This window comes from Catharus ustulatus, chromosome 3 (assembly GCF_009819885.2).
Source record: "Catharus ustulatus isolate bCatUst1 chromosome 3, bCatUst1.pri.v2, whole genome shotgun sequence".
NCBI classification, from domain to species: Eukaryota; Metazoa; Chordata; class Aves; order Passeriformes; family Turdidae; genus Catharus; species Catharus ustulatus.
The window spans coordinates 67672125-67699414 of record NC_046223.1 but is presented as its reverse complement, the minus strand read 5'-3'; the positions used below and the strand labels follow the sequence as shown (position 1 = coordinate 67699414).

The following is a 27290-nucleotide window of genomic DNA, read 5'->3' as shown; positions in this document are numbered from 1 at the left end:
AAAAAGGTCTAATTTTCATCACAGGTCACAAAAAAATTTATCCCTCTACCTGATCTGTGTCAGAGATTGGTATTATTGAAAATGCTTTTTTCTTTCTTCTCTTTCTTCAGTCAGCAAAAGGAAAGCAATTTTTGTAAATAGATACGATGCAAATAATTTACCACTTGAAGCCTTTTTCCTAATTGGCCATGGAAGCCCATTCAGTTCTTATTCAGCAATAGAAAGATAGGTTAGTTAGTAAATAATCCATCTAAATAATACTTTGAAAGAACAAATTCCTACTAAAAGCCCCAATCACATGAACTGATAAGAAGGGAAGAAACTGAGTGGGAAAATTACATGTGAATCTCAAAAAGTTAGGAATGTCTTTTGCTTAAATGGAAAATGTCTTTCCCTCAAAATAGAGAACAAAACAAACAACTAAATTAAGAGGCACTACACTGCCATTTATGTTTGCTATACAAAATATAGTACATTCTTTTAAATTCATTCTGAAAACATTGGATATGCTATTTTATAAAGTAAAGAGAGTTAAGACGGAGACATACTACTTCCTTTGGGTTTTTTCTTATAAATGAAATATGACTTGAACTCAGAGTTGGAAATTGTTAGGTTGTATGGCAAAATATGGGCTTAATTACTAACACTTCAGGAAACAAAAAATATGTTCTCTTTTATGTGATATTAATTTTAAGATTATTAATACTTTAAAATATTTTGTTACTTTGTTTGTTTGCTTATTTTGTTATATTAATTTCAGAGTAGAAGCAAATGTTTGACTAAAATGGAGCCAAGTAGATCCTGAGACTGCCTTTCATAAAGACACATAATTTCTGAGATTTTTCTCTTGAATGTGACTTCTTGCAGAGGTTTTAATATTCATTATACAAGTGAGAATGTCAAAATTAAAACAGGTTTTGACAGCCTAAATGTAACACCCTTTCTCACACTCCAAATCTCCAAGCCCAAGGCTCTTTAGATGAGAAAGATGAAACAATAAGAATCAGCTATCCCTACCTCCATGGAAAAGCTGCTACTCTTCTTACTGGCTATAATTATACTGCTCTATTCATTTCATAAAGGTTAATTGTTAGCCTAAAAATAAAGATACCAAGGCCTTACCTTCTGCAAGGCGTATCAGACTCTCTAACAGGCGGATGGTGGTGCGGGCAGCGTTCCTGTAGTCGCTCTGACGCTGCATTTGATAGTAGCGAACAAGGATCAGGTTGCTCTCATCAGACAATTTTGGCTGTATGCTTTTTATAAGGCAGAAGTAGGTCTTCATCCTTTCTATGCTCCAGAGCTTTTCTGAGTTGCTTGGGCAGCCTGCATTACAACACCCTTGTCAGTAATTCTGTAACAACAGACATCAAGCTTCTTCCTAAGAACTCCTGTTAAACAGACAGGTGACTATGAAAGACACATTGCTGTACTTTTGGGGCATGTCGGCTGGCTGTACACTAGTCCTCAAGGACTTGGTCCAATTCCAGTGCAGAATTTTACACACCATCTGATCCCTCCTGTATCAAAATCCACAATAAAGCCTCCAGTAATTTCTACAGAACTGCTGTCAGCCTCACTGCCCACCAGATGGTACAGGCAGTGCCAAGTGCTTTGGAACTCCTTAAAATGAGGAATGCTACATGGGTGTATGCACCTCCTCTGGCTGTTTTACCTACTCTGCTGGAGCCAACAGCTACCTGCCATATTCTGAACATTTTTGTGGGGAAATATTTTGGAAAGGGAATGAAGCTAGCTGAAGAAGCTTCCTCGAACCACTTCTTCTGTAAAGGGGTTCTAAGCTATGTTCCTTGACATGGATGGGGAAGGGACTGGTCCAAATCAAATCACACTGTCTTCCCTCATTCCAGAGCACAAAGCTCCACATGGGCAATGCTGTTGCTCATTCTTTGAGCCCTGCAGAACACGCATCTCTGGTCTGTTCTTCCTGAATCAAGTTTCTGATTAACAGCAAGTACAATTGCAAGGCGTATAGCATCTGCAGATCAAACACTATAAACGTGTGAGATAGAAACAATCCATTTACTGAGCAGCCTGGGCTGAAATCTCTTATAAATAATCCCAGAGTAAAAGTAGAATGTTCTCAGCTCACCCCTCTTAATACTCCTACTTGAAGAACAACCATACAGAAGAAAACCACCATGACAAAAGTGCAAACACCGATTAATTTGAAATATTCAAGGATAACAAAGTAAAAAACTGGAAGAAAATTCAAACAAACAAACAAAAATACTCTCAAACAAGCAAGCAACAAAACCAGAAACCAATCAACCAAAAAAAAAAAAAAACCCCAACACAACACCTTATGATTTAAAAAGATTATTCTTACCTTTATTTTGCAAGATGAAGGATGAAATTATGTGGTCCCATTCCTCATTCTTTGTATCTAACAACACCAAGATCAGGTCAAATCTGCTCAACAGGGGACTGCCGAGAGCTATGTTGACAGAGACAGACTCATTGGGGTCATAATGGCCTTTAGGGTTTGTTGCTGCCAGGATAGTTGTCCTCGTGCTAAGCTTGCACACCAAGCTAAAGAAAGGTATGGTGAACATTATGGTTGAATTAAATTGGGTAAGGAAAAGGATTCCAAAGTGTTTAAAAACTATTGTGGTTTTATCCTATATATCATATCTTGAAAGATCATAAGAGCTAAACCATGTACACAATTATTGTATTAATATTTATTTTATGTACAGAATTTTTCAGTCAGAGAATAGCAAGTAGACAGACAGTGATCTGGATACCAAAAGTCACCAACCAACATAGCCACAAATAATCTCTATATACAGCTAGATCCTTAAACAGTGAAAACCAACACTACTTTTCAGAAATAAATATTACATTGTGGGTTTGTATAATATAAAAACACATTTGAATGCTAGAAATCAATACTTTAGATTAATTCACCTTTTAAGAGAGCTAAATAAAATGTGACAGAAATGTATGTTTTATTCCTGTGTGTAAACATAAATATGAACCCAAGTCAACAGTGACAGCAGCCATACCAACTGAAACAGCCATCTTCCTCTCTTAACCATGATGTCCTAGCATGTACTTGTAGATGTGGGGAGAGATTATTTTTACTCTAGTAGTCCAAATGCACTCCTTTTGGGTAAGGCAGCAGCAGAAGCATTCTAACTTTGGTTTGTCACTGAGCTATTTCTAGTCAGCTCCTGAGTAACTGCTGCCTCACATCCAAAGTTCTTCTGTAACTGAGAGGAAGGACCACAGATCTTCCCCTTACTTGTACAGGGAAAAAATTATTCTCCCATGCACCAAAATAAGACCTAAATTAACAAGGTTCTTAACCTATGTGTGCTAAGTTACTACTCAAAAATTCCTCATTATATGTAGTCCTTAAAAGTGAGCAATTGGGCATATATGTAGAAGTTGGCAAAACGCATTTGGGTCTATCAAACCTAATCAACTGCAACAAGGAACTCAGCTGAAACATGTCCCTGTCCCACCAAGGAGATGGGACCATATTGATTCCAAGTATTTGTACCCAGCTGGCAAAGACTGGTAATTACCCAGGTGAGAGCAACATGACCCTGGGATTAGCTCAATTAGTAACAGCATGGTGCTAAAACCACCAAATTTTATGGGTTTAATCCTATGGGTTTAATCCCCATATAGGCCATTCACTTAAGAATTGGATTTGACGATCCCTGTGGATTCCTTTCAACTCAGAATATTCTGTGATTATTTGTCCGCTGTCTGACAAAGAGGATGGAGATGCTCATAATAAGGGAAGGACATGATCAGTTAGAGGAGCCAAGATGTCATTGGAACAAAAGCTGAGTGGAAGGTAATAAGAAGGAATATGGAAAGGGTGATGCCTTTTGAGTAACAGAGATTTCAGAAATACCAGCCAGGAAATAATTTGGGCCTGAATAGGAGCTGCATATGACAGACAAATTGAAATATGAGCTCAAAGGTCCAGGCGCTGGGTGGGGGTAGTAGGAGGGGGATAAGCAGATTTGAACACAGACTACTTTGAAAAAATAAAGGGAAGAACTTAAAGTAAGCAGGAGTTTATATTTATGACACACCCAACATATAAAATTCAGCAGCCTGCAAATCTCTTGGAAAACACAGAAGCCTGGAAATCTCTTGATGTGCTTTGGTTACCAAGCAGTATTACTGGATTTTACAGGACAAGAGGACATAGCCTCAAGCTGTGCCAGGAGAGGTTCAGATTGGACATCAGGAAGAATTTCTTCACTGAAAGGGTGGTCAGGCATTGGAACAGGCTGCCAAGGGAGGTGATAAAGTCACCATGCCTGAAGGTGTTAAAGAATTGACTGGACATGGTAAGTAGGGCCATGGTCTAGTTGACAAGGTGGTGATCAGTCATGGGCTGGACTTGATCACCTGTGAGGTTTTTTCCAAACTCAATGATTCTGTGATTTTGTGGTTTTTGAAAAATGAAGCCCCACCTTCTGATTTGCAACAAAAAAGTCACAAAGCTCGTCATTTCACATAGGATTATTACAATCACTTCCAGCAAAGGACAAGAAAAAGGATGCCAAGTCTTTGTAGAAAAGTGCCCTGGCCTATAACAGAAGATTGAAAACCCAGCAGTGAAGAGGGTATGTATTTATTCTGATTGCTTGCAGCCGCTGGTCCAGTGCACTGTCCTTTGAAATGCTGACTTGTCTAGTTCAGGAATATTGTTGACAATAAAACTATTACATACAATGAACAAAACACACATATTTAATCAGCATCCCTCCAACATGTAAGTACAAGTGAAATATCTCACGCTGTTTTCTCACATATGCTAACATGCCACTTACCCTGCCTTTGCAACACTGATGGTTTGTTGCTCCATTGCCTCATGGATACTGGTTCTATCATGTTCTTTGATACTATTGAACTCATCAATGCAACAGATGCCTCCATCTGCAAGCACCAGTGCTCCAGCTTCCAAATTCCACTCCCCGAATTCCTTCACAGCAGTCACTGTCAAACCTGAAGAATCAAACACTTCAGTCAGTCTCTTCCTTAAAATGCAAGAGTGAACTTGAGCGAAAGAAAGGGAGCCAGCACAGTGGCTTGAGCCATGGACAGAGGGGGAAACCAGCAGGGAAGCTCCATCATGTACTTCTACCACATAACTTAACTCACTTTATAGGTACCAGCAAGCAATCCCACTAGTATTGAGGTAGGTTAGCCTGGAGCTGTGGAGCAGATTCTGTTAAGCTTCCCATGTTTGGATTGTGACTTGCTTTAGGACTTTGGTAAATGAACAAAAGGGATTAGGGTATGAAGATTAGATCTGTCAGATCATACTGAAAACTGGGGCAAAGGCAAAGATTGCAAAAGTGTGGAACAGATCCACTCAGGTCCTCCTCCTCATCAGCTACTAAGATGGACAAAATTTTGGATCTGTAAAGCAAAGTTTGGGAAAAAAATTAAATTCAATTGTCATTTGACTCATGGTCCCAGAAAATGGAGTCAAATTCTTCCCTTATACTAAGGAAATTAAATTTCTTTACGACTTTTTGGTTTCCTCTAAGCATTAAGCAAAAATGAAAATCCAAAGAATTAAATGCGAGAGGAAATTTGGAAAAAAAAATTTTCCAGTAAATCTACACATGGTACAACACTGGACGGAAGGCAAGTCAAAACCCCTGTACAACTGGTGGAAACGGCCACTCATTAGCAAGTACGTGCAGCTCCCTTCAATCCTTCTATTCCCTATTTCCCAGCTTCTTCTCTATCTTTAGCTCTTCTTTTTCACTCCAGTGCTCAGCTCAAAATATCCTAGTAGTTGACAAGCTGCAACCAGCCTAAAATCTTCTGGAATTCTATGGCAAAACCTGCACAAGAATCCCTCCCTGCCTCTCCATTTGGTTCAAGGCTGTAAAGACCTTCTCATCGCTCTGCAGCCTGCCACAGCACCTATTTGTTTGCAAGTGACCAGCAAAAAGTTACTGGAATGAAATGTTTCCTAAAAACATAAAATGTACTTCAACTTGTAGTAAGGAATCTGCTCCACCATGTCCAATCTTTCTTGCTTTTCCTGGACTCTGTGCCCAACAGTGTGGGCAGTCAATCATACAGTAGAATTACGGAAACACAGAGTACTAGGCAGTACTAGAGCCTGGCTGTGCATTTATTTCTGAATGCTGTGTGGTAGGGGTACACAACTCGCACCCCCGGGGCCATGGGCACTTTCTGTCTCCCCTCAGGCCATGAGGGATGTCACTGGCACTGCAGTGCTGTGTCACCCTGCTCCACGCTGTCCCCTGCGCATGGCAGCCATGAGACGGCCTCTGCTGCAGGCTCCTGCTGCCACACGAGATGGCTTCCCCTGCTGCACACAGGGCCTGTCACTGCTGCTGCACAGGCAGAATGGCCTCAGAGCTGTTCAGGGTACCCAAGACTTCCACAAATAGAGGAAGGGGATGGCGTCCTGACGGCACGCCCGTGTGACAGGCATGCTTGGCTCACTGCACAGCCCCTCTTGGCCTCCCCAGCAGCACTCGGGGCTGTGCAGACAGCCCGTCCTGCCTGGGGCACCCAGCACCCCACCAGCAAACCCCACTTCGCTCAGGGGGCTCCCCAGCCAGCAAGGTGCTGTATCCCAGCACGGATATCCCTTGCCATCGGCCAAGAGGTCACTGCCATGGGCTGCAGGCTTGGGCTCATGAGCCTGGCATCGCTGCCCAGCTCACTGCCCTGAGCAGGGGCTGCTCCTGGCACCTGGGACCCCACCAGCACCCAGCACAGAAACAGGAAAAAAACTCCACGCAACAAAGCATAACGAAACCCCAAAGAGCTGAAATGGCCCCAAACTGAAAGTGCCGCTCGGCACGTGGTGCAGCCCCACAGGCAGGATGGTTTAGCCTGTAAGTGAATCACTGCTTTAATTCTTCTTAGGGGATGCTGAAAGCTTAATGTGCCCTCCAGCTTGATTAGACTAGTTTTGTGCATTCTGACAGCAAAAGTGCTTGTTCTGAGAGGTGCTGTGAACAATTTCATCATGAGTGCTGGACTAAGAGTAGTTTTCCACTCTTCTCAAGTAGCCAGAGTCGCAGTTGCTGTTTATATAATACTGCACAATCTTAGCATATAAAAAAACTTAGGATTATTTTAAACAATTCTGAATCTTCCCTTTTATAAGTAAGGTTAAATAAAACTTTAAAATGAACTCTAGTTGCAAGCAGTTTTTTTCTCTTCTTGAGATACATTTTGCCTGAAGTGCATGGACAAAAGATTATGTATTGTCCTTGTTCTACCCACGGTTCTAATTTAGTTATATTTTGCCCTACTATTCTTCCAGCCTCAATTTTCAACTTAAGGCACTTTCCAAGCTGGATGTGGTCTTATATTGTTTACAACTTGCAGAGGATGAACATTTTGAAAGGAAATTAATTTCTTCTTCAGCTCATATGGTTCACGACTTTAAGTATAATACACTGACAGAAGAAACCTCTTCTATATATGAACCTAAATCAATTTTAGTTCATTGATAAATCAATTTATCAATTTTAATGAAAAGTATTGTGGTAGGCAGGATAAATACAGTCCCATAAGCTATATGCCAGCAACTGAAATAAAGTCACATCTTAGGATTTAATTTTTTCCTTTAAATAAAATCATTGCAAGGCAACAGCTTTCGAACTAATGTACACAGTCCCTTTTGGTCATGAATGGAGATCTGACTAGTTGTGTGATGAGATCTTTCCTCCTGATTTTCCCCTTGCCTGGATTTTAACCTTTTTAATGCATACAGAAAAAAAAAAAAAAAAAAGGAAAAGAAAAGAAGAAAGAAAATGAAAGCGAGAAAAGGCTATTGATAAGCTGCCAGTCCTTTTCCTGGAAATCAGAGCAGCACCCGTTCCGCAGCTCGCCCAAGCTCGCCTGGATCATCTCCCGCCCTGGCCCCGCCCCCTCCGCGCGCTGACCCCGCCCCCCCGCGCGCTGGCCCCGCCCCCCCGCGCGCTGGCCGTTGCCGGCGGCCGTTGCCGGCGCGCGCCGGGAGGGGGCGCTGCGGCGGGGGCGGCGCGGGGCGGGCGCGCGCGGAGGCCGCTCTGGCCGGCGCTCGGTGCCCGCCGTGCCCGCGGAGGGAGGGCCCTCGCCCGGCGAGTGGCCAATCCGGGCGGGCGCTGGCGGCGAGCAGGGGCAGAATGGGCTGTAGTTGAGCGAAATAGGGAAAGCGGCGAACAGTGTGGAGCGTTCCCGGTGTAAATAAAAGGGGGGGCGAGAAAAAAAAAAAAGTTTGTGGAAGTCGCCGCCCTGCAGCCTCGCTCGGGCAGTGGCGCGGGGGCTTGTGCGGCGCGGGAGCCCGGCACGAAGGACTTTAGTGCGCGGCGTTAAGACGCTCTGCCTATTGTTTGTGTTTTTTTCCAAAATATGGCAAAGGTTCAGGTGAACAATGTAGTGGTGTTGGATAATCCTTCTCCTTTCTACAATCCTTTCCAGTTCGAAATCACATTCGAGTGCATAGAGGACCTGTCTGAAGGTGAGTAGAATTTTTCTCTCCGATACGGATTTTGCAACCCCGGGCTCTGAGCTTGGGGCATTTAAGGCTTAAACTTTGCACAGGCCTGCGCCTACAATTTAAGTCTCTCCACCTCGGCCGCATCGCCGTGCCGAGCCGGGGGGATGTGCCGGCCGGGCGAGGGGATGTGCCGCTCCCGCCGAGCCCGGCGCCGGGGAAAGTTGGCGGCGTCCGCCCGCTCTGGCCGCCGAGCCGGGCCCGCCGCCTCTCCCCGCCATCGGCGAGGCGGCGAGCTGCCGCAAGTTGCGAGGAACTTGTTAGAGTGGAGGTAGCCATGTTGCCAGCTTTGTGTGTGCGTGGGGGGAGCGAGCGGGAGAGAGGAGGGTTGAACCGGGCTCGGCGGCCGCGCATCCCCGCGGGCACACGGGATGCTGCGCGTTTAGCCCCGGCGGTAGCTGGAGCGCGGAAGACGCTCCGCGGGGATGCGTTTCGCTAGCCTCGTGCTCCATTTTAATACGAAAAAAAAATATTAAAAAAAAATTAAAAATCACGGTGGGAGGCAGGGGCGGGCTGGCCGGCTGGCACCGCATGCCGGCACCAGGCAGCCGCGGTAGGTGCGCGGGGCCGGGGGCACGGCTCGGAGGGGCGCGTTGGCTGTGAGAGCCCCGCCGCGGGGGAGGGGGCCGCCCGCCTGCCACTATTTTTGGAAGTCACTCGAAAGTTACCGGGAGCCGCCAGCGGGTGGGGGGTAGCCTCGGCCTTGCTGCCCCGCGGGGACCCCCGTCCCGAGCCGGGGCAGCGGCCGCGCTCCCGCCTTCCCCCTGAGTCGGGCGGGCCGCGAGGCGCCCTCGCCCCGGCCGCGCTCCGCAGCGCCGCCCCCCGGCCGGCCGCGGGACGCGCCCCGAGAGGCCGCGCGTCGCCCCGCGGGCGGGAGTTTCGAACGGCTCGGGGCGAGGGAGGGAATGCCCGTGGGCAGCAGCGCGGCCGCTGCCCCGGAAGCAGGAGGAGGCCGTTCGGCCGGGCTGCCTGTGAGCGGGAGAGTACACTGCCTGGCCGGCACTCGGCGGAGCCCAGCACCGCCTGCTCGCCAGAGAGCCCCGCGGGCGGAGGGGCGAAGGCAGGGCTGAGGAGAAGGGGAGTTGCGTGCTGTCCTGGCTAAGGGGCCCTGGCAGGCTCGCTATCGCTGCGGTTTAACTCGGCTCACCCCACCTGCCTCTGCAGCAGCGCGTACTCGTGCGTGCCGGCGGGATGGTGAGAGCGCGGGGAGGGACGGGCGCCGTGGCGGGAACTTCGGAGGAAGTCTCGCCTGAGCCAGGGCTTCCTCTAGGCCTCCACCGCCCGTGCCCTGCCTTCGTGCCACTGACCGACCCACTGGCTGGAGCTGTGCTCCATGGCCACGTTGCGGGCTGCATCTCTCCGGTCAGCCTGGCCCCATGGTCCGAGATGCAGCATCGGACCCCTCCGTGGCAACTGCTATGGCAGGTGGCAGTGCCCATCACAGGGGCTCCGTGCAAGATGTTAGGCTTTTCTTTCTACTTGTGTACAGCTGTGTGTAATGTGCTCCTCACACCCAGGATTTATGTTAAAGTTAGTCCTGGACACGGCTGGACAGTCATGATGAGAAGAATTATAGATGGTCCAGTGCAAAATTCTCAGCTCCTTTCCCCCACCAACATGCAAGTTAGACTATAGTATAAATTAGGGATGAACGCTTTTTCACATTTTAAAATAAGATTAAACACGGCCATTGTATACTTGATAAAAAGTAATTTCTTTAGCTTTCCTGTGCTAATAGGTCTGTTTACTGTGCTGTTTTCAGCCTGTCCTTTGCAACACTGATCCTAAAATTAAATCCATGAACTCGAACCCTCTCCTTCCTAAAGCTGTTGTTCAAGTACGTTAAGTATGTATCAACATACTTAAATAACACTTTAAATTTTTTTTTAAAGTCTAGTTTTAGTACTAAAAACTATGAGTTGTTTAGAATAAGTTTTATACTGTTCCCATAGAATAATGGCATAAAATGGTGTGATAGTCTTAAGCAATTTAGCCTAAAACTCCTCATTTCTTGTAAGTAGTAATTTGTCCTCAGATGCAGACAAGAAAGTTCTTTAATTATCCTGGATGAGTACCGTGCAATACTGACAACAGTACTTCATGGTTAAAAGGTAAATAAAACCTCTGATGCAGCACCTGGGAAACTGCTGTGTCTTACAGAGAAGTAAAATCGCTTCCCAAGCCCTGTTTATTATGATAGTTAAGCCTGCAAAACCTGCACTGATGGTAAACAAAATAAGCAAGAAGAATTCAGTAATGAGGAAGGAGAGTTGCAATCTCAAAGTAGTCAAGTTCTGTTCAAGTGCTATTTTTTTTTTGCTACACTTAAATTCCATTCCTGCATTCAGAAACCATGAGGCAGACGTTTGGATTTTGCTGTGTACTAATCAAGTTAATGCAATAGCTTACAGGTTTGTGCTTTTGCAAAGGCAATCAGGGCATTCTTCACAATGGAAAAAAAAATATAACCATGTAAGTTTTTAAGGTACAGCTCTGAAACAAAACCTTAATTAAGAAGTGTTAGTTCTAGTTCTTTGTAATGGTGGTCTTTTTTTCCCCTCTCGTTTTAATAACCCCAAAATCTGTCTTGCAAGATTAGTTTCATATGTGTGAATAATACTGTTTTTGAATAAAAAAGGGAAGGTGAAAAGGTGACCCAGGAAGAGCTAATTTGGGCTAATATGCAGTTTCAACTTGAAAACATCTGTGGGGGAGAGGCTGAGTTAGAAAAAACTGAATTGTAATAAATGTTGGGGTTTAGTGCATGGTTTTAAGAAGCAAAATGCTACACTTTTTTTTTTGTTTGTTTTGCCTATAATTCCATTTCAGGATGTAGATAAGATCCAAGCATCACTATCTTTTAAGAATATGGCCTAGTCATGCTGTCACAATTTTATGTAATTCCCCAGGTAACACAAGCGATACATGAAAGAATGGGGTTGTATAGTTAGTGTGCCTGAAGTTTACCCAGTGGGTTTCCTAGTCAATTAACTACTTTCCATGATCCGTGTAATTTAAGTTGTGAGGTGTGTATGTGAAAGGGGGGAATTTTGGTTTTGGGAGGTTAGTTGGTATTCAAGGATGTGATGATTTATAGGCATCATTCCTCTGCTGCTGCCATTCTGACAGACTTCGAGAAGATGTTCAACACAGGTCCCAGTAAGTAAAAGGGCCTTGTTTTCTTTATAAATTTGAAAATCAACCTCACTGTGAAAAATAGAGGGATTCCTGTGGTACAACTGACAAGAAAGTGGGATGATCTGGTTCATGAGGACAGGGTCACGCATCAGTAAATGTCTCTGAGGAAGACAAGTCCTTGTTATTTTAGGTTTGTTGCCAAAGTAATTTTAGGCTATACAAAAATGGTCGATGGGCAAGAATGGAAGACTTCTAACTGTAATGATAAATAATATTTATTTTTATTTCTTTTTTCTTTAATGTAGATTTGGAATGGAAAATAATTTATGTGGGTTCAGCTGAAAGTGAAGAGTATGATCAGGTGTTAGATTCTGTTTTAGTTGGACCTGTTCCTGCAGGCAGACACATGTTTGTATTTCAGGTAAGTTTGATTTAACTGTTTCTAAAATAGTTGTGCTAATTTGTTTAGGGATAACTGTATCAAAGTAAGAGGCACTTGAAAAATAATGGTAAAAAAGTATTGCAGTGAGTTACTCAGGTACGATATGCCTTCCTTTAAAGTCTGTTCTTTAGCTTGTACTTCTTTCCATTGATACTACTTGTTTATATTTTTTATTTGTGGTATCAATAATAACCAGTAAAAGTACATTTCCCATAGCTACTGGTAATTTTAACCAGTCTGGTTCATAATCAGTAGAGCCAATTGCCCGGTTTACACCAGCACCATCAGGCTCACCTCTTCTGCCGCTGCCACAATTTCAGACTATCAAGAGCACTAGGTTAATGCAGACAACACCTTCAGAGGATCAGACCAACAAACTAATTGTAAAGCTCAGACAAAACAATCAAGAAGTTTGTTTCTGTTTGGCAGAACACGTGTTCAGCTGTGATGTTTGGCTAAGCATGCTATATCATAACAAAATACAGTGATTTCTAAAATAAAGATAGAAAGTCAGTGGTAAACGGGAGATATTTAGGACACAAGTGTGTAGATCTAGACTGTGCAGAAAAGTCTAGAGCATGTGAGCGTCCTGTAAAATACTGCTGTTAAAGCCAGAAGTTAATAAGGAATAATGAAGGAAAACTAAAGAAAGAAAGAGCAACACTAAGATGGCTTACTGGCCTAGTCTTGTTTCCATTTTAACTCAGTGAGAGGCAGGGAGTAAACCTGAAGTGGACTGGCCTGAACTATTACAGAGGCTTTTTTTGTTTGGGATAACTTCTTTTGTGGTGGGGGGGCTTTTTGTTTGTTTTTTATTCAAAACTATATTTTCCATGAAAACTAACACATTTTTCTCTATGAAATACTAGAATTTCTCATGTAAACTGACAGCAAAATTCACTGGATAAAAAATCAGATAGAAACCGAGTATGTCTTATTGCATAAGAACCCTGCTATTTTCCCAGATACTGTAAATTCACTTAACTAATGGGAAACGCATGCTGAAGTGTGAGCATTAAAAAACTCCCAAGTGCTGATGAATACAGTCCCTATTTCTCATGGTATCTGTAACTGGTTTAAAATAATATCAACATTTTTGGGGCATACTGATCAATCCTGTAAATTCCAGGAAAGGTAGTTTATTTGGCATTTTGGGGGTGTGTGTTTGTTTATTCTGGGCCTTTTTGTTTTGGTTTTTTACTTAAAGGACTGGCTTAAGGAATAGGATTAGACTGGAGGTTGCAGCATTTATCAACCACATACATGCAAATCAGTGTTGAAATGTTTCTGTTTGGTTTTGGAGCCAGGCCTAATTTTTCCGCACTACAAATAAAGTAGATGTGTAACAAATGCATCATTTATTAACAGTTTTTCCATTTTCAAGCCACTATATCTTATGGCATTAATTGGTCAGAAATAGGTGATGCTGTATTGCTCTCAGAGGGGCTACCTTGTATTTGTATGGAAAATCAGCTGGCAAGTACATTTCTAATTTAAAAGATGCACTGCTCTTAGTCAAAGGTTTGAAGATTCCTTGTTGATGGTGATGGGAAAGAACAAGATGCATGTGCCTAAGAAAGGCATGTTTTAGCTGTTTGATGGGGCAGATCTCAAATTAAATTTACTGGCCTTGCAGTTTCTGTGGAATGGACTCAGCAGTTGTATCCTGGTTATAAATGACACCACAGCTAAAATAGGAGGAGATGGGTAGAGATTTTGCTTAGATTGGAGTTAGATCCTGTAAGAGATTTCTTCTGTTAAAATAGCCTTTTTATTTCTTATGGAAGTATGGTTGGGTCTGAGTATATTATGCTTCAAAGGCTCTGGATTTCAGGTGAGGGTAGGACTAAGCTCATGTGTACACAGGAGGCCACCGAAACCCAAAGTGCTGCAACGCATTTGCTGATGACTGAAGCAGCCTGGGACACAGAGAAAAAACAAGCAAGGGAAGGTAAGAATAGGGCAAAGCACAGAACTGCAGGAGGCATGTAATATAAAAAAAAGAGATTGTGTTTGTGGGGAATAGCATAAGGAAAGGACCTTTGCAGAGGAGTATAAAACTTTCAGATAATCTGCTGTAGGTATTTCTAGATAGGAAAATGGCTGAAATAGCAACTAAAATGGAGTACCACACAGATAGATTACCAAGGATGATAAAAATACCTTAGCTTGAAAAAAAGATGTGGATCAGGTTGGAAATTCAGCCTTACAGAAAGATGGACAATTATTGTGCTTTTCACACTTAAAAAAGCAGTTTTTTGTTTTAAAACCCCAAAATATTACCTTTAAAAGGATTTTAATAGTAAAGGTGCAGAGCTTGGCCTGTTTGTTTCTAAATGCCAAGATATACGTAGTGAAACCTGATTCCTTCTTGAGTCTCTTGGGAATTTGTAATAAAATCACAGAAACTTCTTTTTGAGCATATAAATAAGTTACTATCCTTAAGTGGGCATATAACCTTTGCTACCTACTCTGCAGCAATAGCTGTGTGAATAAATATCATGTGGAAAAATAAGATAATTGAAGGCAACATACACATGGGCTGATTTCATAAAATTCTTAATTTATAGCATAAGTATGGCATATTAAGAAGGTGATTTTTATGCAAAAGTTAATCTAATGCCTCTGCCCACCAAGATATCTGTTTGCAGATAATCTGCTTATTTATTATTTGGTCAAACCAAGCTCTTCTTTTTTTTCTTCTACCTGTATATGATCTTTGGTTCCTGAGTAACTAAGAGGTTTGACAAAAACAGGAAGTTGAAAATTTGAGAAAATGTTTTTAAACAGTCTTCAGTGTCTTTTTCATTCAGCAAAACAATGCTTGAGATATAAGCAGGATTAGAACAGAGTATTTCCTTGGATTGAGAACTGTGTCATAGGATATTACAAGACAGAAAATGACAGTGGGAACCTGGAAAACTAAGATTCTACATTAAAATGGAAGTTGAGTTTAATGAGGAGTTAAATGAAACATGGTCCTTCTCTTGCCCATTACTGTGGAATTTAAAGTGATCAGATAATTCTGGGCACTGTTAGAACAAGACTACTGAATTAATAATTTAATCTGTATTGGCAGTTCTTGTGATTTCCTCAAGCTTCTGCATTTTTTCTGCTCCTTGGCCATCTTTTCTATTCCCCTATGCTAGTTGTAAAGCCATTCAGTCATTGTCTATTTCCTTCAGTGCTGAGTTCTACCTGATTCCCTGGTTTCTTCTTCTCCTTCTGGTGTATTTCTACCTGAGGTCTGACTCATCTAATTCTTCTGCAAAGTGCCTACAGCTTCTCACAAAAAGCTAGACTACTTTGAAGGCTTAGAATTGAAGTGGCAAAGAGTAGATGCCAATGCTGCATGAGCAGCAGCTTCCAAATTTCACCATGCTGGAGCATATTAATACTACAGAAAAGTAGGAATGAGAGGGACAACAGGAATTAATTCCATTCATCCTCTGCCATTAGGTAAGGTTTGTTACACCCAAATCATCACTTGTTCTCACAACATGGGTGTTGGTTGTTGACTTCAGATCTTCATGTGGAATTGTAAATATGAAGCTGTTACTTTAAATCCTGCAGCAGAATCAGGCATCACATTTTATCAATAGATGTGGTAGTTAGGAGGCATTTTAAGGGACTGATGTGAGCCACATTTTATGAGGGAAATTTTAATGGTAAGTAACTGCAGAGCCATGGTAAGGAGGGACATTGAGGAAGACTGTATCATTTGCTTATTAATTAGGTTTGCATACTGGCTGAAAATGTTCAGTTGTCTTGGAGAGATGATGCATTGAACTGCATAAATTTTAAAACATAGGTATTAGGAATGAAGCCAGAGAAAGAATACTTCATTTCCTTCCCTAGAAATCTGTGGAACAGCTCAAACCTTACCATAGCCTGTCCCTTTTCCTGCTGAAGTATAATTTGCAGTCTGTAGTTTCAAGGATTTAGTCTTGTTAAGAGCACACATACAGACCAATTGAACCTTGAGGAGGGTTTCTGAGAAAATAGTCTTGCTCTACTGAATTACAAAGATGGGCTGGAGAACCGTGGCACTGCAGAACTGGAGTGATGTTGGAACCCCTGTCTGAACAATGGTGTAGCCGATCATATATTTAAAAGGAGTTTTGGATCAAGCCTGGCCAATCGCCCATGAGAAATGTCAGCAAACAATTTTACTGTATTCCAATTCTGTCATTAGAGGATGGTGTTCTAAATCTAGGGTTGATGTTGTGAAAGCAATTATCTTTTCTGGTTAACTTGAACAATTTGAAATGTAGTCACTACTCAGCTGCTGAAACACACTGCTTGAGATTCCCCTGCTAGGTAGGCATGTGCAATCAATTTTAATTTATCTTTCCCTTTCACATTTAGGCTGATGCACCTAACCCAGGGCTTATTCCAGATGCAGATGCAGTAGGTGTAACAGTTGTGCTAATTACATGCACTTACCGAGGTCAAGAATTTATTAGAGTTGGCTACTATGTAAACAATGAATATACTGAAACAGAACTGAGAGAGAATCCACCAGTAAAGCCAGATTTTTCTAAGGTAAGGCATGTTTTATTTTAGTCATGTATCAAAGGTATGCTTATAGAAAGAGGTTTTTAAGAAACAAACCCAAACCTCAAGTGATTTCATAATGTATATGGAATGAGGCATCAAATAATGGAAAATACTTGGGGGGACTAACTACAAGTGCCATGTAGTTGTCATAAATTTAGGTAATACTGAGAAACCATCAAAAATTTCCACCATCTTGAAGACTATTTCACAGTCAGTGTGAAATAAAACCATTGGATTTATTTCCACCTGGACCACTCTTTACAAAGTGGCTCTGTTCTTCAGAAAAACAGTAATGTTTTTTCTAGGCCCATCAACCTGGAGCTAAGTTGTAGACATGCATTTACTACAGTTGTTACTCAGCTGTTAGTATTAGAGCTACAGTTTCTGCAAAACTTTAACAGAAAAACTGAGGAACAAATTAGGTGTAAAATGAGAGAACATGGGTAGCCTGGTTGATTATCTGATAAATGTCTAATATGACAAAGGAAGCATACAGATACATATAAAATACATACGTACAGATAAAGTTATAAAAATATATATCCTTCATGTTAACAATTAAACCAGGACTAGAATTTAAAAATGAAGTGAAATAGTATGGTTTCCCATGCTAACTTAATTTTCAGTGATCAAATACTAAGTATGTTCTGGAAATTATAGTAAAGTTTGAGGATTCTTAAACTTAGGGTATGTTCCTATCCCCTTCATTTCTTTGATTTAAAGCATAATTTGTTAGGTTGGTTGTCAATGCCAAAATGGTGACTGACTCTTTAAGCACTTGAATTTAGAATGCTTAGAACTACTTGTCTTCATTCTCTGTTTATATAAAAGCTAGCTTTACTGCTGTGGAAGAGAACAGCAAAAGCTATCATATATTTGTATACAGAGTACTTAATGTGACTTGAGGACAAGATGGAAATGTGCAAATAGAACATTATTAAAGTGATTGATTAATTACTTGGTAACAAGCTCTACTAGGTTCTAAAAAGAAATGTTTTATTGGTTTGCACAAGAGGCCAGGAAATACTTAATGAGAGTACACTTTCTTGGAGAATAAAATTGACAAAGTAAACCTTTCCTGTGATCAGTCAAAACTGTCATAGTGAGTGTCTACTGGCACTGAGTTGCCATCTTCTGAGTAACTATATATAATCTCGCCCCTTTCCAAAAGAAAATCTTTTTTTTTTTTCTGCATACATAAACAAATGTATGTTTTCAAAGGAAAAATGAAGGAAAATGAAGGCCAGCCATGAGAATAAGATATATGACTAATCATGTCCACTGCCACGGTGTTAGTATCTTCCAAATATAAATGTTTTTATTTTAAAACTTTAGTAGATAAATCCTCTCAGTGAAATCAGTCTAAAGTTTGGTAGCTTAAGGATAAGACTGCACTTTTAAATGAAGATGAGAAGTTGATGGAATTGATGTGTATTGCAAATGCCATAAAGTTGATGCAAAATTTGATGAAGTACTGTGGCTTGCAAAATCCTTGTGCAGGTAGAAGTTATTTGCTTTACTAAAAGCCAGATAAAATAATAAACACTTGCACTTTACTTGTGGATCTCTTTCACAGTCTTGCCTTGCAGAACAATTAAAATACTCTCTTGAGAAAGTGGTTGTTTTGCTGAGTAGAATATTAGGGAAAATTAATAAGTGGTGTACTGTAAGCACATTTCTGATGCATAGGTAGTAGCTATAGATTCACATAGATGTGAATTCCCTTTTAAAATGAATTGTTTTATGCAAACAAGGCTATAGGGACTAAAAGGAAAAAATCTATTTGCATATGAACTCCAGTTTGAGATGTACATATTACAATCCATGTATTTTCTTCTTTCCCAGCTTCAAAGGAATATTTTGGCATCTAATCCTAGAGTCACAAGATTCCACATTAATTGGGAGGACAACACTGAAAAACTGGAAGATGCAGAGAGCAGTAACCCAAATCTACAGTCCTTGCTTTCCACAGATGCATTACCTTCAGCATCAAAGGGGTGGTCAACATCAGAAAATTCACTAAATGTCATGTTAGAGTCTCATATGGACTGCATGTGACTAACCAGCATCCTTTTGGTACTGTATATGTGTTAAACTGTAAAAACTACCAGAACTATTTCCCTCAAATTCCATAAGTACATAGTTGAAGCAATGTGAAGAACTTGTTTTAAAACATCCTGTAGAAAGTTTATAAAAAAAAAGCAAAAAAAACCCAACAAACAAACAGTATTTGAGCAGATTGTGAAATATAAATACAACTATTTTTAAGTAATTGCCTTTTTTTTCTAATGTGTTATTCTATGTGGTCTAAACTAAACCTGATTAAAGTATATGTATTCTCTCCCCTCCCCCCTTACTTTGTAAGCACTATTAAAAGCTAAAAAAAAGTTTCAAAGTTAAAACATTCAGGCAAAATGAAGGAATAATGCCATGCCCTCATCTCTGCTATCCAGATTGCCAAATATAAAGTGCCCTTTAATAGCATCTTAAGAACAAAACTGTCACTAGATGAAGTGCAAAGAAAGTAAGTATCTCTTAATAACAAACAAAAAAGTCCAAAAACGTCCTTTTGCTCTGAAAGCAGACAGCACAGTATAATTTTAGGTGCAAGCTTCTTGTCCTTTCAAGGCACATACTTGTTACTTAAAGCCTGCAATTTGAGATTTACCATCTGCTATCTTGGATTTTAGGACTTTTTTTTAATCTCCTGCTGCTGCTTAGTCTGTGGTTTTGTTCAGGACCGTGTTTCATGTGGACTGGGGTGGGTACCTCAGGAAAGAACCCTTTTTTAGCCCCGCTAAATACCATACACAAGTGGTTGGAAGGATGCAAGCAATTACTAGAAGATTCTAAGCCTCAAAAGCAATAGTGTGAACATCCCAAATATGCTCTTCTGCATGATTATTATGCATCACTACTGGTTGGTATGTTTGTTTTCAGGCATGCTTTATTGTAGTCTTTGTCAGTAGTAGTAAGGAGTTTAGGGTGTGGGGGTTTTTTTTTGGAAACACCTGGAATTTTAAACTTCTCTGTTTTTTCTCTAGCCTTTAAGGCAATCCTAGTTACTGGTATAAACCCTGTTGTGGCACACATGACACTCAGATGACACTCAGGAATACATTACTAGCCCTGAAGTGCTTGCAGTGAGACATCCCTAGTACCTGAAGCATCCTTGAAGATAAAAGGAAGGGAGCAGTAACCAGTAAAGACTGAAGACATTATTATGACACTTAAGAATTTAGTATTCCTTCCAATCCTCATTAGCCTTATTTCTATTTACTGTGCCTGTATGTGCATTTAAATTGTAATCTGTCATGCCAGATTACAGGAATATAGTTCTACTATTTACTGGTCACTGCCCAAATTATGAACCCTTGTAGATTTTGGGCCTTTCAAAAAAAAGGTAGATTTCACGATGAGTCACAGTGTAGCTCTAAATGAAAATAGAATGCTTTCCATTCTCTTTCTGCATTCTCTAGTGGGGATAAAGATGTCCCAGACAGTTCTTCTGTCTTTCCACATCATTAGTGAAATTGTCTGCATTTCTAATGTGTGTTTTTTAAACTGGAACGGAATGACCAAATCTAAATATTTTACTTGTATAGAAGCTCAGCAGTACTTATCTAGGGTAGATGAATGAATTAATGAAATCCATTAATATTTGGAGGCCTAGTTCTTATATGTGCTCTTAACAATCTCTAATTGTTTAGAATGATAACCAGAAATCTAAGAATATTAACACTCGTCGGTATGACTTAACACAAAGAACTGGTTTCCTCACCTAGCAGTTACTTCACTTGAGGGCTGAAATTCTGTGAACTTTATCTTTGATTTTCAATTATATTGAAGCTTTTAGGTCTGCAGTGACATTTTGAGATTTTTCATGCACTTTATGTTCTATTTATAAGTCTATTTAAGATATCTCATAAATGTAAGCATGTAAATAACGTAGTTATCTGCTGAAGGATTGACAGGCTTGTGAAGTCTGCCTTGAATTAAGGCTACTGTAGTAGTATCTCAAACTCTTGCCTCTATTGAATATTCAAATGAAAACATGATCCAAGTACAAGCTGTAACCAGAACCCATCCAATGGTAGCATGAAGGCTTTTTAGAAGCATATGCCACAAAGTGATGGAAGCAAACCATTATTGCTGCTATTGCAAAACCAACTACATGATTTAGTCAGCAAAACAATCTCACCCAGCAATCCAATTAATTTAGAGGAATGGAAAAGCAAAGCTCTGTTATCAGTCTAAAAAGTCATCTGTGCATGAGACCATGGGTGCAATAAACTTCAGGATTGACTGGCAGGATGCTGCAGTAGAGTTGGGCACCACCTTACCTAATACACTCATGTGGCCTGGATAGAGCTGAGAGCTGACCCACCACTAGCAGGAAGAAGAATACTGTGCTTGGTGAAAATCTGAGATGAACATCCCTGCCTCATGATCTTTGCAAGATAAATGGCATTTCTGTGCTTTTTGAAAGGCTAGGTGCCTCAGACAAGGTAACATGGATGAAAAATGTGTGCAGTTTTTATGTCGAGCTTTTCAGGTGTCACCTTCAATCTGAATTACTATGACATGTAAATTTGAAGGAGGAAAAATGGTTCCAGCTCCATCAAAATGGAGACTAGTGAAATTTAATAATTCTAGTGGCTTTACAAAGCTCCACTGAAAAAGCCAATCCTTACTACCAATCTTCAACAATGAAGCAACTAGGAACCTCGCTACAATAATCATAGTAACTTAATCTATGGCTTACCAGAAACTGTATTCTTGAGATGGGAGCGACAAAGTCACAAAGAAATCTGGTGATCTGACAGTCCATTATTTTCTTTGGAGTGCCTCAGCTGCTGGTTTTCTGGAAGTCAGGTCAGACTGCAAGGTAGCCACTTGCAGCTAGATTGATCATTTGACATTAAAAATGCTGGTAGGAAGGAAAAAGGAAAGACCCCAAACATGCTATGCATGTATACTAGCAAATCCTCTTTTATCAGAGACAGAAAAGGGCAAAGTTAACTAAATCTTCTGACTTCTGTCTGGACAGCTGCAGATCCTTCACATACCTAACTACCCTACTCCTTTATCCACAGCACAGTGGTCAGCAAGAGTACAGATTATCTCATTTATTTTGAGAGCCACAGAAGTTTGGTCAGGAGATGATGGGCTAATTGTTGCTGTAGTTGCTGGCTGGGGTGCTCTGCTAAGTGTCAGCCAGGAAGATGCAGCAAAACTGACAACTACATGTAAGGGCTGGCTCTTCTTCCTGGGCCTTCCCCTCTCTGTTTCTGTTTCCAGTCCTGCTTTTTAAAAGCTGGTCTTGTGTGTGATATGAGAGAGAGGCTGGAGAAGATGGATGGAGGGCTTTTTCCTTGATTTTTGGTCTAGGCAAAAATGATACAAGGAAGCCAGCTGGAGGCACTAGGAAGGCTTCCTTAAAGGCAAACCCAAGGCTTCTACATGGAACTTAGGCGGTCATTTCAGGAGGAGATGGAAGGAGGATACACTTAGACATTTCCAGCTTTAGGTAATCCAGCTTTGGAGGCATGGCTGGTAGTCACTGTCCAGGGCCTGAGGGGTGTGACTGCAGACAAGAGAAAGGCAGAGGAAGGAGGAGTGTGTGCTGCACAAGGGCTACATCAGGTACAAGAGACAACAGCTACATGTTACCAGCACTGCTAAGAACTGGCCGAACTGAACTGGCAGACTTTTATGGAGTTCTTTGGTCTCCCTTCAAAACTCCCTTGGACCATGAGATAAGGCCAACCTTTCAAAATAAGGGTATCTTCCAGTTTGTCTTTTCTCACTAGGAAGATGGGGTTAGACCTACATTTACTGGAAAGAAGGAGGGGCTTCACAGTAAAGGAAATGCTGAAGACATCTGTTATCCAGCCAAAAATCAAGTCCTTGAAATGCCTGCCATTTGAAGAGCAGGATGAAAATGTCTGATGAAGACTGGCCTGGAGGTGTTAGAAGTGTGTAAGACTTGAAACCTTCCAGAAAGAACCCTTTTTCAGCCCCCCTAATAGTATACACAAGTGGCTGGAAGGATGCAAGCAATTACTAGAAGATTCTAAGCCTCAAAAGCAACAGTGTGAAGCCTCAAAAGCAATAGTGTGAATATCCCAAATACGCTCTTTGCTTTCAGGCATGCTTTATTAACATGACAAGTGTTGTTCCTGCAGTACTTCCCATCCAACCTATGGGCCTTCTGATATTAAGATGTTTGAAAAAACCAAAATTTTTGAAGACTGGTATCTCTTTGGTTAAATAATCTCTGTCATGCAGGTAGTCAAGGTAAGCTCTCAGGATAAAGCCACTTGGGGACAACATTACTGAGAAGCAATTAAGAGAACTAAAGAAGAGGTGAGACATTGTTACAAACGGGGCATGTCTGACAATGTTGGATCACAGCTTCAAATTTCATTCAACAAGTTTAGTGAACTTCTGATAGAGCTAAGACCTTTCCAACTCGAGGCCCAGCTGTTGAAGGAACAACCAGTGCAGCCATGCTCTCAAGAAAATATTTTCAGGTTACATACTGATAGAAAATACTTCAAGTTCATGTACAATTATAAGTATTGAGGAAAACAATCCCATGGTAGAAGTGATGATCAGAGAAAAATGGCCTAAAGGCTGCATCTGTATTAATAACTTTATCACAGACAGGATATGAATCCATGGTGGGAAATGGTTTCCTGACACTACTTTGGCTTTTATCAACTAGGGAAGGCACAGGGACAGCTTGAGGATCTACAGAGAGGGAAAATTATCTCCAGTTTCAGAGTCTTGCATGCCTCAGGATACTGACACCATGTACTCTATTTATAACCACAGCTGGATGGCTCATGTCAGTGACTTTGGACTGGTTTCTAATGGATCAGAACAGAGACAGCTGTTAGCACCTGAAGCCTGCCTAGCAGGGGAAAGCTTACTATGAAAGAAGAAAAGAGGGAGTTTCCCCTTGTGTCAGTTCCCTTCAATAAAAAGAAAGGAAATCAGTAGCAAACTGCTGTTGACATGATATGGACAGCATTAGACATGGCAAAATACCAGCAAAAAGGCAGTACTTGGAAGGCTCTGCAGAGGCTTTGAGAGGCCAGAAGGGTACACGCCACGCAGCTCAGAAGGCATGTTATACAGAACTGGAGAGCTGAAGAAAGAGCTGATAGTCTCGCAGATTTTGAGGCAAGTTGTTCCTTCCAAATACAGTTCATAAAATTCTTTAAGCAATACATCTGCAGAGGGACCCAACACCAAACAAAATTTTCAGAAATGTGAAGAGTCAAATATGCACTAGCAAGCAGCAAAATGACTCTGTCCTGGATGTCCATGAGCTCCAGATCTCCCAGCAGCTGGCATGTGTTGGTTCCTGTTGCACACCACTTGATCACTGCAAATCTCAAGCTCAAGAGGTAAATGAAATATTTTCTTACAAGTGATTACCTTGTCCAAATATACATAAGGGTCACTGTGCCTCTGGGGACTGCAAAACAGTTTAACTCACTAGTAAGGTGAGAACCCCCAGAGAGATCTCGTTAAGCCTCCCTAAGTCTCTATCTTTATGGAAAACTGTGTATCAATTTCTAAAAATAAAAGGTAGCTGAATTGACTCCCTGTGATTCTCAGATGAGAGAGAAGTCAGGGAGAATGAACTGGGCCTTTAAAAAAAATTGTAGACAGAATAAAACAATGGGACAGATGGTTCCCCCATCTTTAATTTAAAGATCACAAAAGTTCTACGGTGGTCAAATAAATTTTTGCCATTGAATTGTGTCAGTTTTTGTGCTGGTCTCCCTGCCAACTGTCATTAAAGAGATGTGGGAGGAACAAACCCCAGTTCCTCATGTAAGTCCTAAACTTGTACAGAATTTGCAACAGAAAATTTCTGCTGTTTGCAAGAAAGCCAACTTAATAAAACAAGTAAGCTCAGAAACTTACTCACTGAGTGGAGGCAAAGTTCTGTTTTTTTCAAAACAGAGAACAAATTATCTGGCATTTGTAAGGGCTATTTTCAGCAAGAGGGCAACTTGAGCCTGTGGGTGAGATAGAAAGATGAAGGTCTTCCAAATTTTCAGCAAGAAAGCAGAGTTTCCTCTTGGGTCATACTTTCTGAATCAGGTTAACACAGACTTAGTTTAGAAAATTCAGGGGAAGACAGGAACCTGACTGAAAGAGCAGAAGCCCAACAGCAAATTAAACTGCAGGAGTTAGGTCAGTGTTTTCTTAAATTCTGCAAGCCAATTCCAGTCACGTCTGTATGGGTTAATGGGCTGCAGCAGGCACATGATACTGCAGGGGCACAAAGTACCATAGTGGATCTCAGAGCACATGATACCTAAGGCAGACCAGGAAAGAAAGAGAATTTTGGCACAAGGAGAATGGTAGTGACCTAATACGCTGTCCTGGTACAAATAAATGCTTGTACAGAAAGCCAAGAAAAATTCATATGATGCAGTTTTGGATGCAGAATTCTAATTCAATGCTTGTTAAATAGTTTGTGTCCTAAAACAGCACCAGATGGGTAAAGGGCACAAGATATATTAGTGCACACAGAATCTTACTAAAGGCTGGTTAGATGCCGACAGTTTTCTCTAAAAGAGGGACCCAGCTTTTAGGAGTTATTCAGGGTTTACCCCATCTCAGGTGTGTCTTTTGGCCTATGTGGAATATAATCCCAGAGCCAGCAATTAAATGCAATTCAGACTGCTTTTTATATACAGTAAGGAACTAGCTGAAAGTGAAACTTTGAGATTTAATATTCGTACACTAGAGGGAATAAAGTGCATTAGGACTGTCCTCTCATGGGAAAGGAGAAACTGGTAATTCAAAGTGTTCAGCTATGACAAGGAAAGTAAAGTAGTTTAACAGCTCTGCAAACTAATTTGAAGCTTCTACACAGATAGCAAGTTGACAAAAATCAATGTTAGGTACAGCTAAGTACAAGCAGATTCATATGACACTCCTTGCAAGGGAAAGGCAAAAGAAATAGTAATTTGAACAATATCCAAAATCCTGGTCTAGAAATTAATACCTTAGTCCAGCAGTTCAAGCCATGGAAAGGTTCCCTAGAATTAAACTAGGGTTAATAAGATTCCTTGCTAGGCACGCAAATTTCATTTGTGATACTGGTCCTGAAGAATTCTAAAGTAGAAATTTGGTGCTGCTGTCAGATTTTGGAAAAAGAGACTGAGAGAGAAGTTTTTTAAAAATAAGGAACATTTAAGTGAAATATATATGATATAAAGGCCCACGATAATCCTTTCATGAGACGAAACTTCCTCTCCACACATCATTAGCACACATATACCACAGCAAGCGTATTAACTGCCATATTTGTTTTCAGGGAAATGTCTTTGAACCTAGCCATCATGTCTGAGCTGGAAATCATCATGTGGAAGGTGAAGCATGGGAGGGAGACATGGTGAAGACGGCAACAGCAACATCAGAGACTGAGAGCAACTGACACAGGAAATCACTACTTAAAAAAAATGGGCAAAGTCACATTGAAATACATGGCAAAATTTCACTCCACATCGCTGTGAGTCCCCTAGCAAATCTGAAATTATCCAGACTGTTCCCAGTTCTTAACACTCAACAAAAAGTGGAGAAAAGATTATGCTAAAACAAATTTTTCTCTCTGGCTTCTCTCCAGACCTATTTGTTAACAGTTTGAATGGAAAGTCAGAGTCATGTGTTTGATAACAAGATCCCTGCACACAGAGTGTATATGCTCATCATGTTCCACTTCTACAGCTATGGAAGACTCAGTATATACATAGCTGTGGAACTGGGGAAGATTTATCCTTTGGTTCTCCCATGTAAAAATAATGCCGTTTCCCAGGCATAAAATGATAAGCAGCAAGCACTCTGAGAAATATTCAAGTTACACATGCTATCTGAAACACTTGGATTTGACCCTAATTATTTTGTGGCTTTGAACATACAAGCAGTATATTCATTTGTTCAAATAAAGTCAATAAAGAGGTAATCTGATCCTGTACATTGTCCCAGACCAGTTTGCAAAGATGCCTGGCATTCAGAGCCAGCTAGGACACACCTAAATTTAACAAAAGGAAGAAAGAGAAAAAAAGAAAAAAGACGGAAAAAACCACTTGCTCTCTGAAACCATTTTAAAGCCATCTTCATAAGTAAGAAATAATTCCTCAACACAGGGGTGAATTTCCAGAAAGCAAACAGAAATCAAGCTGGCACCCAGACAGAACACATAAAAGAACAGAAGAGAGGAGATTATCTATTCAGGAGAAACCAAATGATGCTAGCTCATCACACAGCATGAGCTCTGGAAAGATGTCATATTTGTCATAGCTGAGAAATGCTAAAAATACAGGTCCAGATCACTCTCCGCAAGCAAAGCATTGAGAGGTGCCTCTGGATGAGGCTTGTGAGGTTCCCTGCTAGAAGATCATCACAGTCCTTCATGGATACAGACAAAGGGGCAGGACTGCAGAGAGTCAGATCAGGTCTCATGTGCCTCCACAGCAGTTCTCTGCTTCAGCTGTGCTCATAACAACCTGAGCACATATGTTCACATACATAGAAGGTTTCTATATAAACCTACCTGAGAGAAGAGATAACCTGTGACAGCTGAAG

General features: G+C 41.2%; 2 protein-coding genes across 4 annotated transcripts in view; one reads left to right on the top strand and one right to left on the bottom strand.

Moving 5' to 3' along the window:
* Positions 1 to 27290, bottom strand: part of MCM9 (minichromosome maintenance 9 homologous recombination repair factor) — a 49718-nt gene that overhangs the window by 9483 nt on the left and 12945 nt on the right. Inside the window, exons 7-9 of one of the 2 annotated variants that reach the window (XM_033054789.1) lie at positions 4824 to 4998; positions 2351 to 2553; positions 1123 to 1326 (exon numbers count right to left, since the gene is read on the bottom strand). In XM_033054789.1, the coding sequence (XP_032910680.1) occupies positions 1123 to 1326; positions 2351 to 2553; positions 4824 to 4998 (582 nt within the window). Of the gene's footprint in view, positions 1 to 1122; positions 1327 to 2350; positions 2554 to 4823; positions 4999 to 12105; positions 14033 to 27290 lie in introns of those variants that run through there. The other variant, XM_033054790.1, reaches the window with a different exon arrangement.
* ASF1A (anti-silencing function 1A histone chaperone) lies at positions 7990 to 27249 on the top strand. Of its 2 annotated transcripts, XM_033054793.2 has the most exons (5): positions 8093 to 8497; positions 11977 to 12092; positions 16482 to 16658; positions 18519 to 18749; positions 26023 to 27249. In XM_033054793.2, exons 1-4 carry the CDS (start codon positions 8389 to 8391, stop codon positions 18729 to 18731), a joined length of 615 nt encoding a protein of 204 aa, XP_032910684.1. In that variant the 5' UTR covers positions 8093 to 8388; the 3' UTR covers positions 18732 to 18749; positions 26023 to 27249. The 2 variants fall into 2 exon arrangements, with proteins under 2 accessions (XP_032910683.1, XP_032910684.1); XM_033054792.2 differs by lacking the exon at positions 26023 to 27249 and having other exon boundaries at positions 7990 to 8497; positions 18519 to 23665.

Bases quoted from the DNA above. Each gene is read 5' to 3' on its own strand.
- ASF1A (XM_033054793.2), top strand. From the start codon at position 8,389: ATGGCAAAGGTTCAGGTGAACAATGTAGTGGTGTTGGATAATCCTTCT. The intron at 8,498-11,976 runs GTGAGTAGAATT...TCTTTAATGTAG, and splicing joins CATAGAGGACCTGTCTGAAG to ATTTGGAATGGAAAATAATT. The intron at 16,659-18,518 runs GTAAGGCATGTT...CTTCTTTCCCAG, and splicing joins TAAAGCCAGATTTTTCTAAG to CTTCAAAGGAATATTTTGGC.